This window comes from Phascolarctos cinereus, unplaced genomic scaffold (assembly GCF_003287225.1).
Source record: "Phascolarctos cinereus isolate Bilbo 61053 unplaced genomic scaffold, phaCin_HiC Scaffold_4;HRSCAF=312, whole genome shotgun sequence".
NCBI lineage: Eukaryota > Metazoa > Chordata > Mammalia > Diprotodontia > Phascolarctidae > Phascolarctos > Phascolarctos cinereus.
In genome coordinates, this window is record NW_027555847.1 from 700,304,705 (window position 1) to 700,319,526 (window position 14,822).

General features: G+C 52.3%; 1 protein-coding gene across 1 annotated transcript; it reads left to right on the forward strand.

Annotated features, from left to right (window-relative positions):
- Nucleotides 1-3,926: 3,926 nt before the first annotated feature.
- Nucleotides 3,927-7,669, forward strand: ERP29 (endoplasmic reticulum protein 29). The gene is made up of 3 exons (XM_020979902.2): nt 3,927-4,131; nt 5,622-5,760; nt 6,541-7,669. Exons 1-3 carry the CDS (start codon nt 3,976-3,978, stop codon nt 7,041-7,043), a joined length of 798 nt encoding a protein of 265 aa, XP_020835561.1. The 5' UTR covers nt 3,927-3,975; the 3' UTR covers nt 7,044-7,669.
- Nucleotides 7,670-14,822: the final 7,153 nt, after the last annotated feature.

Here is a 14,822-nt window from a genome sequence, read left to right on the forward strand (position 1 = left end):
CGCGACCCCTCGACGTCATCTCCCACCATTTTCCTCCTTTCTCTAGTTTCAGATGAAGAGGTAGCCCTTCTTCTGAACCTGTGATCCCCTCCCATCCCATCTTCTCCGACAGATGGCTTTCAGTACGTCAATAATATTCAGTCTTCATCTACTGTTCTTCTCCTACCGCCTACGAACAGCCCCACGTCTCTCTTACCTTTGTGCAGTGAGCTTAAATTAGGATATAGGAGCCACAGAGCGTGAGGGCTCGTGGTGAACCATGCTGGAGCTCTGGGCCTGTGACTGCCGCAGGAGTTGGCATTTTAGTAACAAAAACAACCATGTGTCTAGCACCTCCTGTGTACCAGGCACCATGCTAAGTGCTTTACAATTATGATCTCATTTGATCCTCACAACCACTCTGGGAGATAGATGCTGTTATTATCTTCATTTCACAGATAAGGAAACTGAGGCAAATAGACGTTGACTTGCCCAGGGTCACAGAGCTAGTAAGTATCTGAGGCCAGATTTGTACTCAGGTCTTCTTGACTACAGGCCTAATGCCCTACCCACTGTGCCACCTAGCTGCTCTGGTATGATGTGACAAACCCAGAGAGGTCCCTTGTTCTTCTCCTGCCCCTCTACAGCAGCAGGATATGAATGCCGCATCAGTGAAAGAAAGAGTCAGCTTCAAAAAGTGGGAAGGAAGGGGCTCAGGAAAGCCAGATCTCAAACTATGCTACAAAGCCGTAAAATCATCAAAACAATTTGGTACTGAGTAAGAAAGAGAGAGGTCGATCAGTGGGACAGATTAGGCACATAGTAATGCAGTGTTTGAGAAGCCCAAAGATTCCAGCTATTGGTCCAAAAACTGTTGGGAAAACTGGAAAGCAGTCTGGCAGAAACTGGGTATAGACCAACAATTCACACCACACATGAAGACAGCTTCCAAATGGGTATGTGACTTAGACAAAAGCCTGGCATCATAACACATGAAGTGAGCAAGGAAGAAATTACCTGACCTCTCTGGATAGGGGAAGAGCTCATGACCAAGTAAGAGGTAGAGAGGGTCAAAGAAGGTTTGATTTTGCTCATATAAAATTAAAAAGGTTTTGCACAAACAAAACCAATGTAGCTAAAGTTAGAAGGCAAGGAGGTAAATGGGGGGAAAATCTCTGCACCAAGTTTCTCTGATAAAGGTCTCATTTCTAAGATATGCAGGGAACTGAACCGAATTTATCAGAACAAGAACTATTTCCCACTTGACCTCAAGAGATAAATGAGCAAAGGATATGACTCAGAGGAAGAAGTCCAAGCAATCAATAACCACATGAAAATACTCAGTCACAAATAGAAAAGTACAGATTAAAACAACTCTGAGGCTTCACCTCACACCCAGGCACCCGTGCTAAGTGCCACATCATCCGGCGTAAAGGCGCTTGGCGGCATCCTGAGGAGCAGAGTCCAACTGGAATCAAGCTAAGCCGGCAAAAAGAGTTGAGAAGCCAATGCCTGGAGGAACCAGGACCCTAGTTGGGAGAAGGAAGACCCTACCTAGAGTCAAGATTCCTGCTGCAGACTGGAGCTGTCTGTAGAATGTGTGCACGCTCAAGTCCACGTGAAGGCGCTGCTTGTGCTCATAAGGACCCGGCCAGCTGTCCCCCCTCCCCCCCACCATCACACGTGTCTTTTGTCTGCTTACACGTGTACACCTTGTTATCCCTGTTAGAACGCAAGCTTTTTGAGGACAGAGTCTGTTTTGCTTTTCTCTTTGCACTTAGTAGGGGCTTGTTTACTAACTACATGGATCAGCTGATTCTCTGTGGCCAGCATCAAGTAAAAGTGATTTCTTCCTCCTCACATTTCTCAAGTCCTTTGCCTGGATCCCTCCTTTGTATGGATCTCATTCTACCTTGCATAACAGTTATTTGCCTTCCTTCCAATTAGATTAGGAGTCCCTAGACTCTTGGATCAAAGGATAATAGGGCTGGAAGGGATTGCAGAGACCTTTGAATCCAATCCCCTCATTTTACAGGTGAGGAAACTGAGGTTGTGACTTGCCCTGGGGTCACACAGTTTATCAACAGCTGAGGCAGGATTTGAACACAGGTCTCCCAGAGGAAGGCTGACTCTCTATCCATTCTACCACCCTTCCTCTCACTTTGTGCATAGTAGGCAGGTAAGAAATACTTATTGTATATGCCTATACATACACGTTTATGTAATGAAATGGTATGGCAAGTCTGGACGCCTGATGGGAGTTGGAGTCAGGATATCAGGGTTTGAATCTCGCCTCAGACATTTGACTGTGTGACCCTGGATAAGTGATTTCATTTATCTCTGAATTTCGCTGTCATCTGAAAATGGCGATAGTGTTCTCCCACAACCTACTTCCCAGAAGAAATTTTTCAACCCTCAAAGTTCTCCAGAAGTTCAGGCCAGGAAGCATCCATTCAATGCCAGCTGACTGCCAAGCACTCTGCGGGCCACCAGGGAGGGAAGGGCAAACATGAAGCCATGCCTGACCTCCAGGAGCTCCCTGAGGGCAGGGGACTGGTTCATTTTCATGGGGTATCCGAAGCACTCAGCACACTAGGTGTTTGCCTGGCACACAGTAGGGCTTATTATATTTATATTATTTATATGATTTGTTATATTTAACAAGTATGCTTAAGTGGATGGATAGCTAATAACACATGATTATATGTAATATATGAAAATGTGTATGACGTGTAAGTATATAGAATTATATACAATGTAGCATTATATTTACTAGCATTTACATAGTACTTTAAAGTCAGCAAAGCACTTTACAAACATCTTATTTGGTCCTCACAATGCCGCTGGGAGGTAGGTCCCATTAATAATGCCGATAATGAGAATCATCGCTTACATTTATATGGGGCCTACTCCAGGCTTTCCGATAAGGACTTTGCAATCATTATCTGATTTGATCCCCACAGCAATCCTGCAGAAGAGGTCCTATTTTCCCCTTTTACAGATGAGGGAACTGAGGTGAGCAGTGGCTAAATGACGTGCCCAGGGTTATACAGCTAACACGTGTCTGGGGTTGGATTTAAACTCAGCTTTTTTGTAACTCAAAATAAAAAAAATGTTAAAAAGTCTTTAATAATGATAAATAACTCTTCCTGACTCCAGGACCGGAGCTCCATCCACAGCACACACCTAGCTACCTTGAATGAATGAATGAATAATGGACTTTCTGTGGGGAGCTGTTCAGAGCTGAACGTCATTCGCTCATTCAAAATATATAATTACTGCATTAAATTATAGCCTGGCTGAAGCAGGCCTGCTGGGGCCCGACTGGCTGAGAAGCCACTCCCTTCTAGGTCAGAAGGAAGACAGGCCAGAGCTCACAGCAACCCCTGGAGAGGCCGGGATCCAGATCTCGGCCACCTAGTCCCAGCGTGACCTTGGTCACGACCCCGTGGCCTCCGTGTCCTTTTCTACAAACGAAGGGGCTGGACTTAAGGTCCGCCCAGCTCTTCCTAACCGTGTGGGTGACTGTGCATATGTGTAAAGGGGGGAGGGCCGGACCCTCTGGCTGGGACTCCGCCCCCCCAGCCTCTCCAGGCTGTTCCCCCGCCCCTAGCCCAATCTCACCAGGATGCTCCTCCCCCCTTCCCCCTCCAGCCTTTCTAGGCCGTTCTTCCCCCACCACCCCTCCAGGCTGCTCCTCCCACCCGCCCCCACTCCTCCTCCTCTCCCTCCAGGCTGCTCCTCCCATCCGCCCCCACCCCACTCCAGCCTCTCCAGGCTGCTCCTCCCACCCCTCCCCCTCCCTCTCCTGGCCGCTCCTCCTCCCTCTCCCCCTCCCCCCACCGCGCCCCTCCCTCGAGTCCCGGGCAGGGCCAGCGGCGGACGGCTGCTCCTCCCCCTCCGGGGCGGGGGCGGGGGCGCCACGTGACCCTCCCCGCCCCCCGCGGCCAGGCGTCTGCGGCTCGGACAGGCTGGTGCAGGCGGCCGGGGGGCGCGATGGCTGCGGCGGGGGCCGGCGGTGGCGGGACCCCCTGCTCCCCGCGGGCGCTGCAGCTGCTGCTGGCGCTGCTGCTGCTGCTGGGCGCCCCTCCGGGCGGCCGCGGCTTGCACACCAAGGGCGCGCTGCCCCTGGACACCATCACCTTCTACAAGGTGGGCGCCCGGGTCCGGGAGAGGCCGGGGACGGCGGGCGGGGCGAGGGGCACGGCGGGGGCATGCGGGCGGAGGCCGGCGCTGGCCGCTCCGCTCCATTTCATTTTAGTGCGGGCCAGAGGCCGCCCCTCGCGGAGTTTCCCAGAGGGCGGTGCCACACGTGGGGGCCAATCCCCGGGGGACAAGTGGGAGCCGCAGCCCGAGCCCCAGGGACTGCGCCTGCGCCCCTGCCCGCACCCCCCCCCCGGACTCCCGCGGTGAGACGGGCTCGAGGTTCCGGTGAGGGGGGCAGGGGAGTGGAGCCCAGGAGGTCTTGGGGGGAGGGCTGGGGGTCTCTGGTGGGATCTCCCCCCAGACTTTCACGTGGGGGGGAGGTGTCTGGTAAAGCCCCACCCCCGGGGCCGCTCTGGGCCGCCCTGAAACCCCCTTGAGGCTCCCAAGCTCCGGACCCCTCCCCGACCTTTCCACGGCCTTTGTGAATTGCAGACGGGGCCCCTGGGGGAGGGCACGTGCTCTGTGAGCTTGGGCCCGAGTGCGAATCCCACCTCTGCCACTTAGCCCTGTTCTAGCGAGGCCTGAGAACAGGGAATGTCAGAGCTGGGAGGGCCCTTAGAACAGGGGACGTCAGGGCCGGGAAGGACCTTAGAACAGGGGATGACAGACCTTAGAACAGGAGATGTCAGGGCCGGGAGGGCCCACGAGGTTCATGCTGGGCGCTGACGGGGGGCCCTCCTGCCCCCTCCACCCCCTGGCAGCCCGGCCTGTCTCGTCCCCTCCCCCATCCTCACTGGTCAGTGTTCCTGGTGTTTGTCCTCTGGCCCTCTCGCCTCGCCCTCCCTCAGTGTTCTGCCCTGGCATCTGCCCTGCACTCCCAGGCTGCCCTTCCTGCTGCCTGGCGCCTAGCTCTGGAGTCACGGGGCCTGGGTTCGGATTCTGCCTCATGCTTTTCTATCTGTGGGGCCTAGCTACAGTCGCTTCATTCCCTTGGTTGGACAAGATGGCCTCTGAGGACCCTTTGAGCCTGGCCCTCCCTCCTGGCTTGGAGTTCTGTTCCAGGCTTCCATGTGGTACACTGAGCCAGCAAACATTTATGGAGCACCTACTGTGTGCAGCCACGGGAGATATAAGCACAAAGAATGAAATAACCAGGTGGAAAGAGTGCTGGATTTTAAGCCCAGGGACCTGGGTTCAAGTGCTGCTGCTCACTAGCTGGATGACCTTGGACAAGTCACCTCCTCTTCCCAGGGTTTCAGTTTCCTCCTCAATAAAATGAACAGGTTGAACTAGATGACCTGAGAGTTCTGTAAGATCAGATTGTGGCTCTGATCCTGGAGGGACCTTGAGGCTGAGGTTGCTGGTCAAGGAGGATTTGAACCCAGGGCCGAGGCAATGTCCTTCCCACTCTCAGACATCCCATGATTCTGAAATTCTCCCTGGGCTGGGCCGCCCCCCATCCGCTTCAGCTCAGCCCCCCTCTTCCCCTCCCTCAGGTCCTCCCCAGGAGCAAGTACGTCTTGGTCAAGTTTGACACCCAGTACCCCTATGGGGAGAAGCAGGATGAGTTCAAGACCCTGGCCGAGAGCTCGGCCTCCAGTGAGGACCTCCTCATCGCCGAGGTGGGGATCTCAGGTATGGCTGGGTCGCTCGGGAGGGCCGAGGAGGAGGAGGAGCCCCAGGCTGGGCAGACCCTGAAGGAGGTGCTTCCCTCCCCATCCCTCCTGTGGAGCAGGGGAGACCCCTGGCCTTCTCATCCCAAGATGGGTGGGGAATCAGCAGCAGGGCTGGGGGGAGGGAGCTTCCCGGGTGGCTGCCCATGGCCTCTCATGACCTGAGGCCAAAGTTGGGGTGGGGGGTGGCAGTCTCTTTCTGGTCCTTGGGTCCTATGGCAGTCGTGTGTCTGTGTGTCTATCTGTGTCTCTCCCTCTCCCCCTTCCTTCTCTCTCCTCTCTCCCTGTGTGTGTGTGTGTCTCTCTCTGTCTCTCTCTGTCTCTCTCTACCCCTCCCTCCCTCTTCTTTCCTCCTCCCTCCTCTCTTTCTCTCTCTTCCTCTCTCTCCCTTCCGCCTCTCTCTCCCCCCCTTCTCTCTCTCTCCCCCCCTTCTCTCTCCCCCTCTCTCCCTCTCTCTTTCTCTCTCTCTCTGTCCCTCTCTCTCCCTCTCTCTCCTCCCTCCTCTCTGTCCCTCTCTTCCCCCTCTCTCTGTCCAGCTCCTGTGAAGATGCAGCTCCTTCCAGGCTCCAGGGGCCCAGTTCTCACTGCATCCTGACTGCCTCAGTCCCCGGAGCCGTGGCCTTCCCTCTCTCTAGGGGCACAGCCAAGGAAAGACAGGGGGCTGGGAGGGACCTCTCGTGGTCACGCTGGGTGCCCGGTCTCTCACTGCTGCCTTGCCCCTCACGACTGGTTCCGTTCACAGATTATGGTGACAAGCTGAATATGGAACTCAGCGAGAAGTACAAGCTCAGCAAAGACAGTTACCCGGCCTTCTTCCTCTTCCAGAACGGGGACTTTGAGAAGCCAGTGCGTTACCAGGGGCCGGTGAAGGTGGGCGCCATCCAGCGCTGGCTGAAGAGCCAGGGCGTCTACCTGGGCATGCCCGGCTGCCTGCTCGCCTATGACACCCTGGCCGCCCAGTTCCTCAGCGCTGCCAGGGCAGAGGAACGGAAGGCCCTGATAAAACAAGGCCAGGACAGCCTGGCTGGTGTCAAAGAAGCCGAGAAGAAGTGGGCCGAGCAGTACCTGAAGATCATGGGGAAGATCCTGGACCAGGGTGAGGGCTTTGTTGCCATGGAGACGGCCAGGCTCACCAAGCTGATTGAGAAGAACAAAATGAGCGAGGGGAAGAAGGAGGGGCTTCAGAAGACCCTGAACATCCTCACTGCCTTTCAGAAGAAGGGGGTGGGGAGAGAGGAGCTCTGAAGAGGCCTGGGGGAGGGAGGCCTGGGGGGACGTGAGCAGGAAGGAGGGGAGGCATCCGTGGGACTGGTCCAGTGACCCTCACATCAGAGATCTCCAGATACGGGTACCAGAAGCGCCTGAGATCCTCCTCCCCTGCAGCCAGATGGTGAAACTGGGGAGAACACCTGTCAAGCTGCCCCCAGAGAAGACTTGGTGCTAACACCCACAGTAAACAGTGCACTGCTCGGGCCCGGACAGTCTAATTCTCTTCCCAAATTAAAAGTCTCGATGACCCAGTTTGGTAGCCCCCTCTCCCCAAGTCCCTCTCCTTCTTTGGGTTTTCTCTCCCTCCTGCTGCCTGGGGATCCCCTAGCCCTGGACTCCGATTTCTGCCATCCCCCTCCCCGCCATTTTTGGTAGCAGTCCAGGGCAATGAACATCCTCTTTGTTAATTCAGAAGTGGGTCCAGGTTCGAATCCCATCCTTTCCTACATGGTCCACATTGGGCATTCCGTGGGAGCTACCAAAGTCTTTACGGGAGGATGGGGTCACTGGGGGATGTGAGCTGCTTTTAAACTGCAGGATGGACCACGCTGTGTTTTCTATGAACCATTGCTACATGACAATATATTTTCTCACTGCCTGTACCAGTGTCTGCCCATGGTGATTTGTTTTTTTTAATTCATCATAAATAGCCTGGGAGAAGCATCATGGTGGGAGTAGCAGGAGAGCCAGGGTTCTAGCTCTGCCTCTCATATGTTCCTTAACTCTGGACTTAACCTCTGAGTGCCCCAGGCAGCTCTGAGGTTGGAGTGGTGCAGAGGCCCTGGGTTCAAAACTTGGCTGTGTCCCCTCCCTAGGCCTCAGCGTCTCAGCGGTAAGATATGGGGGATTGGACTGAGGACCCTTCTAGCCTTACATCTTCGCTCCTTAGGTCCATGGGGAGTGGTTTCCACACTGGGGACTAACTCCCACTGCCATGATGAAATCAGTGCCATACACCTCATACTCTCGAGTAGTTTGAAAAAGCCATGAGAGGCCTGGGTGTCTCGGGCCATTTTCTAACTGTTCAGAGTTACAGAGCTGCTTGGGAGTGTGGGGGGCTCGCAGGTGTAGACCCATAAATTGGTTGGCTCCTCTTGTACTTAAGATAGCTTCAGTGAATCTTAGATTTGATTTGAAAAGGTTTATGGGGGGAAAATCGTTATGGAGGGAGCAGCTAGGTGGTGCCTGGAGTTGGGAAAACCTGAGTTCAAATTTGATCTCAGATACTTGGTAACTGTGACCCCAGGCAAGTCACTTCACTATTTGCCTCAGTTTCCTCATCTGTACAATGAGCTGGAGAAGGATATGGCAAACCATTCTAGTAGCTTTGGCAAGAAAATGGGCTCATGAAGAGTCAGACATAACTGGAAGATAGAGGGGGTGCTGAGGCAATTAGGTGACACCGTGGATAGTGCGGGCCTGGAATCAGGAAGACCAGAGTTCGGCTCTATCCAGAGACCCTGTGACCGTGGGCAAGTCATCCTTTTTTGCCTCAGTTTCTCCCGCTGTAAAAATAATAGCATCTACCTCCCAGGGTGGTTGTGAGGCTCACGTGAGGTATTTGTGAAGCGCTTAGCACAGACCCTGGTACGTAGTTGTCGTCGAGTCGTTTTCAGTCATGTTCGACTCTTCGTGACCCTCTTTGGGGCTTTCTTGGCAGAGATCCTGGAGTGGTTTGCCATTTCCTTCTCCAGCTCATTTTACAGATGAGGGAACTGAGGCAAACAGAATGAAGTGACTTGCCTAGGGTCACACAGCTAGTGAGTGTCTGAGACTGGATTTGAAATCAGGTCTTCCTGACATAGTAAGTAGGTTTTTAATAAAAGCTGAACGGAAGTTCCCTATAAGATCATAACTCTACAGCAGGAAAGGACCTCTCAACGCCCTCAATTTGCAGGTTATGAAACAAGCCCGGGGAGATGTGACTGTTCTGGTCCCACCTCATTTTACAGATGAAGATACTGAGGCCCCCGGGGCAGTACCAGAGCAGGTCCGGGTGTGCTGAGCCCAGGCACGCTCTCTCACCAGCCCCTTCGTCTGCCCTGCACAGATCACTTTGTTACCATTGATGTCCTTGGAAGGACGCGCAGTCCGGAGCACACTGTACTGTCATGGCTTCTAGGGACATTTCCTGGAGAAGGAAGCAATCATCCACAGGGGTATTAGAGGCTTTGGGAGGCTTAACGCGAGCTTAAGCTGAGACGTCCTCAAACCTCCTGGCTCCCGATAATGTACAACTGCCCTCATTCGAGGGTCGCTTAGGTCCAACTGAGTCAGCAGACACAGCCATGTCCCAAGGGCTCCATTTCCCCTCCCTTCCCATGGGCCACATTATTATCAAAGCAGTTTTGGCGGAGGAGAGGAGGCACGTGGAACCGCGTGTGAGGAGAGTCAGTGTGGGTTCAAAACTAGATCTGCAAACAAGGGACCTGAGTTCAGATTCTGGTTCTGCAACATAATGGCTGTGGGACTTTGAACAAGGCATTTTAAAAAAAGTTTCTTCCTCTAAAATTGAGAGGGTGAATTTGATCGCACATTAATGGCTAGAGAAAACTCAGCAGAGGTTATATGACCCAACCCCCCCCCCATTTTACAGATGCACAAACAAGTTAAGAGAGGTTGGCCTGCCCAAGGTTGCCCAGCTAGCATGAAGCAGGTGGAGGGTGGGGATATGAACCCAGGTCCCCCGACTCCAAATCCAACATTCTTTCTATCACACTCCCCTATTTAAGGTCAGCTCTAAATGAAACATCTAACAGTCCCTGGGTCACAGTGTTTCCGGGACTGCCCCCCAGGCCCCTAAGGTCACACCCACCTTTGGAGGGAGGTAGTAGCAAGCAGGAAAGTAAGCCACCAGAAAGGGGAAATACGTCGGCTCTGTGCCCAGATGGGATTTCCGTGGTCCTCACAGGCCAGAATAATCGCAAACCACAGAGTGACCTCAATGCTATTCGCGTTGGTGTCCAGGCCAAGTCAAAAGGCATCAAGCCAATAGCTCTGCTGAAGGGCTGGTTCTGAAGCCAGAGGATGTGGGTTCAAATCCCATCCCCGACAATGAGCAGCTAAAAGAACTCAGGGAAGTCTGGCCTCAGTTTCCTTTTTTGTAAAAGGAGGGATTGGACATGATGGCTCCCTTCTGTTAAGGATCCTGTGACCCAAGTGGAAAGGGGGGCAGTTAATCCACTCTATCCTATTGCTGCCTGCAGGCATTGAACTCCTATGGGTTAGCAGGTGTGGGGTGTTGGGATGCAGGGACAAAAAAAATCCCCAAACACACAAACTGTCGCTGCCTTCAGGAATTGGATATGGCATGTAAAGTGAAGTGTGTGTATGTTTATTTCAGGAGACAAAGAGCTCAAGTAGGAATATGCTTCCTTTGGGAGAAGGCCACTCAGAAATCTAACAATGTGGGTGCGGAGGTGAGGAGGGCAGGTGCTGGAGGTGAAGTGGTCAGCGTGTACAAAGAGACAGAGGGAGAGGGGAGGCCAAGATCAGGTATCTCAAGGAGGCCAGGCTGGCGGCCACATAAAGAGTGTGTGAAGGGGAACAGTGTGGAATGAGCCTGGACCCTGGGCTTGGAGGCAGATTGTGATGGAGTCTTGGGGCAACGGAGAGCCACCGAGGATTTTTCAAGCAGGAGTGTAAACGGTCAGGTTTTCACTTTAGGTAGAATATTTTCTAGCTGTGTTGGTGGGGATGGATGGAGAGGAGACTATTATTTATTAGGAGGCTCAGACACTTGTGACCCTGGGTAAGTCACTCAACCCCAACTGCCTCTCAGAAAATAATTTTTTTTTCAAGTTTTAAATTATTCATTAGGAGGCTATTGCAGCAGTCCAGGTGGGAGGGAGGCCCAGCTAAGTGAAGGGAGAGGACACATTTATGATGTAGAATCAGTAAGACACGGCAACAGATTGAATGTGAGAGGGAAGATGAAGGAAGAAGGACCAAGGTTACGAGCCTACATATTAGCAAAGATATTAACCAGTAAGAGTCTAGAAAATGCATCATTCTCTGTGTCCTCAACAGAAAACAGGGAAATTTGGGGAAGGGGAAAGGGAGAGGGAATCATTAGTTTCAGGATGATAGATTTAGAGCTCTAAGGGAAGCCCTCATTTTACAGATAAGGAAACTGAGGTAATACACGGCAGAACGGAGAGCCCAGATGCTCTTACTCCGAATCAGGACCAGAGAGGTCCGAGTGATCCTCCCAGCATCCCCCTGCACCCGAGATGCCTACACGGTATTGTTGGAGATCAGGAGAGAGGTCAGGGCTGCGTCAGCGGCTGGGGCAGGGTTATGGTGGTGGTGTCATTCACCAGTACAGATCGCCAGCCTTGATCATATATAAGAAGGACCTGAATTTGCTAAACCACAAATAATTAAATATTGTTCCATATGAACGATTACAAGTCCAATTTAGTGTCACTTTGGGGAGGGGAGAAGGGAAGGGAAGAAGTAGATTTGCAAAGCACTTACTATGTGCCAGGCCCAGTCCTAAGCTCTTTACAAATACCTCATTGGAGAGGTCATCGCTCCACTATGGATGACCTACAAGAACATTCCCAAGTTACTCTTACTCTCAGGGCCCCTGAAGTTAACTGACATTTGCAGAGATTTAAAATATACATTTTACATTTTCTCATTTGATCTCAATCATAATAATAGCTAGCCTTTATATGATGTTTTAAGGTTTGCAAAATTCTTTACATTTTAACTCATTTGATCCTCCCGACAACCCTGGGAGATTGGTGCTATTATTATCCCCATTTTACAGATAAGGAAACTGAGACAAACAGAGGTTCAATGACTTGTTCAGGGTCTTCACACAGCTAGTTTGAGGCGGGATTCAAACTCTGGCCTTCCTAACTCCAGGCCCAGCGGTCTATCCACTAGGACATCTGGCTGCTTCTATCAAACCTGAGAGGTGATTGTAGGAAACATCGTCATTTTCTACATGAGGCAACCAAGGCTCTGAAATATTGTGACTCACCAGTGATTGTGTTAGAGGAGGGATCCGAACCCAGGTTTATGGCCAGGCCAGCTTCCTTTCCATGACACCACACTGCTGAATGAGGGGGTTGCATTAGGTGGCCTAGGGCAGGGCTGCTTCACCTTGCCTGCATGTTGGGCCCCTTGGGCAGCAGGCTGGAGAAGCCTACGGACCCTGTCTCAGAATCATGGCCTGAAATGAATAAAATGTATGATTACCCAAAAAAAATTATATTGAAATATAGTCATCAAAAATTAAAACAAAAAATAAACTCATGGGCCCCGGGCTACATGGTCCCAACAGTCTGTGATCCTATGGTTGATCTGAAAAAGGGAACACCTCAAAAGGATAGATTTCAGCGCACCGTGGATTTGGAGCCATGAAATGTGGTGTGGAAGGTTAGTTCAGCTTGTCATTTGGGTGGTTCTGGGCAAGCTGCTTTTCCCCTCTGGGTCCATTTCTTCTTCCTGTCGTCTGTGAGAAGCATACTGGCATTCCCTGGGGTTGCTGAGATCCCTCTGGTGCTCTGGTCGGAGGACAAAAGTGAGTGCTGCTGGGATGCCAAAGAGCCTCCTGGGAGAGGTCCTGGACCAGGCAGAGGAGTCCGACTTGACCATCCACACAGGCAAAGCCAAGTGGATGAAGAATGTCTAGGGCCCAGATGAGGACACGGAGTGAGAAGGGTAACCAGGTGATACTGTCCATCAAAGCAGACAGGAAAACAGACGGAGAGGCAGGTTAAGATACAAAGGTAGAAAACAGATGACAGATATCAAGATAGGGAAGTAGGTAGAGGGTAGAGATTTTGGATAGATAAGATAGATCTAGAAATAGAAAGGTGATAGGAAATAGATTGATGAGACAGAGGCAGAAAAGAAAGACAAAGAAAGGAGGGGAAAGAGACAGACAGAAACACACAAAGACAGAGAGATCTACATGTCTGGGACAAATAGTTCACATGGGAGAATCAGGCCCAGAATTGAACAGCCGGCAAAGAGCAAACCAGATTTCCTCCAGGAAGCTGCAAAGCTCCCTCACTGACACCGAATTCCCTGACAGAACAAAGGCTCGTCCCTTTGATACGAACATTCTACATGACTGTGAGACCCAGAACACATCTACCTGTCTCGTTAGGTTTGGAGTGAGTATCCTGTAGGGGGCCAGGGACAATGGGGAGAGACAGGGGTACTGGGAGGAGTCTAGAACATAACGAGGAAATGGAAAACTGCAAAAGAAGGTGTGCTGGTCAGCTGGCAAGGGTTCACCCAGGACGGTCCCACTGGGATCCTCCCAATGTGGAACAGCAGTGGACCCAGGCAAGGCGCGTTCAGGAGTCACACACAGTGGGCTGGCCCAGTGACGAGCATTGCTGGGGGTGAGGTCCATAGGAGGATGAACACACAGGTGTGCACGTGTTGTATCCAGACCTAACCTAATCCTTTACAGATAGGTGACCTGGCCAGGTGTGTGACAGCCATGTGTTAGATGGCCCACCTGCTCTCCTCTGGGCGCACACACATACACACGCACACACACACGCATGCACACACACATACATACACACACGCACACGCACACATACACCCCAAACGAGCTATTTATAAAGCACTTAGCAGAACCTGGCACACAGCAGGCACTTCATGAATGCTCGTTCCCTGACCTACAGGCGTACACGTGCAGAACGGTCCTCAGGTGGGACAACAGTGCTCTGCTCAAACCGTGCTTTCCTCCCCAGCAGCCTGGCAGTAGGCACCGCCAGCATTATCCCCAGGCAGAGGGGGAGCTGAGGCCCGGAGGGGGCTGCACGGCTGGCAGGGGTTAACAATCTGGCCCCAGCCTAGTCCTTCCATCTACTGGACACTACTGGAGGTCTCTTCCAGCTTTTAAGTCCTGGGGGATGGGTGGGGGAGGGGGGAACATGGCAGCAGAGGCTACTTCAGCTTGTCCTGCACCAGGTGCAAGGGCCGGCTGGAGTGGGATCGTTTGCCTCTTGCCCGATGACCAAGGACCTGGCCTACAGTGATTGATCTCAGTCAGCACAGAATCCCAGGCGACTGATGTTACAGGACAGAGGAACCTGGACTGGGTGGTCGTAGGGGGCCAGAGCTGGAAGGGGTCTCATGGGCCGTTGAGTCCAACCCTCTTGTTTTTTTTTCACAGAAATGGAGGCAGAAGGTGACTTGCCCAAGGCCACACGGGTAGTTAACAGCAGAGGCAGGGTCTGACTGTACATCCAGCACCCTGCACCAACCACATGGCCACATATGTCTCAAGCCATGGCCCACACAGTGGAGCACCCCTTGGGACTGGGCCAAGACCCCGGAAATTCTCCGTTCTCTCATGTATAAAACAGGAATATTCACCTTCACACTACCGACCAAGAGCTAGTGTGAGAAATTCTGCAGACCTGAAAAGCATCCTAGAAATGGGAAGGTTGCATTAATATAGAAAGACTTCTCTACTGATGCAAAATATTACCCTCGTCATCTTTTTGCCCAAACTTGTGATTCGATTCGTGTAGGAAATGCCCGCCAATTTCCTCCACCAATACAGGCTGGGCCCTTATCTTGAATGTGTTCTGAGTGACGGCAGGGCCCTGGGACTTCCCCTGGCTCAGGTTACATGGCCAGTACAAGTCAGACCCCACTGGGTTGTCCTAACTTCAAGGTCGGCTCTCTGTTGCAAGTTGCTTCACTCTTATTTGGCTTTTTAAAAAGACTGATTGTCTTGGAAAAGCACGTTGAAATTCATGAATAATCCCT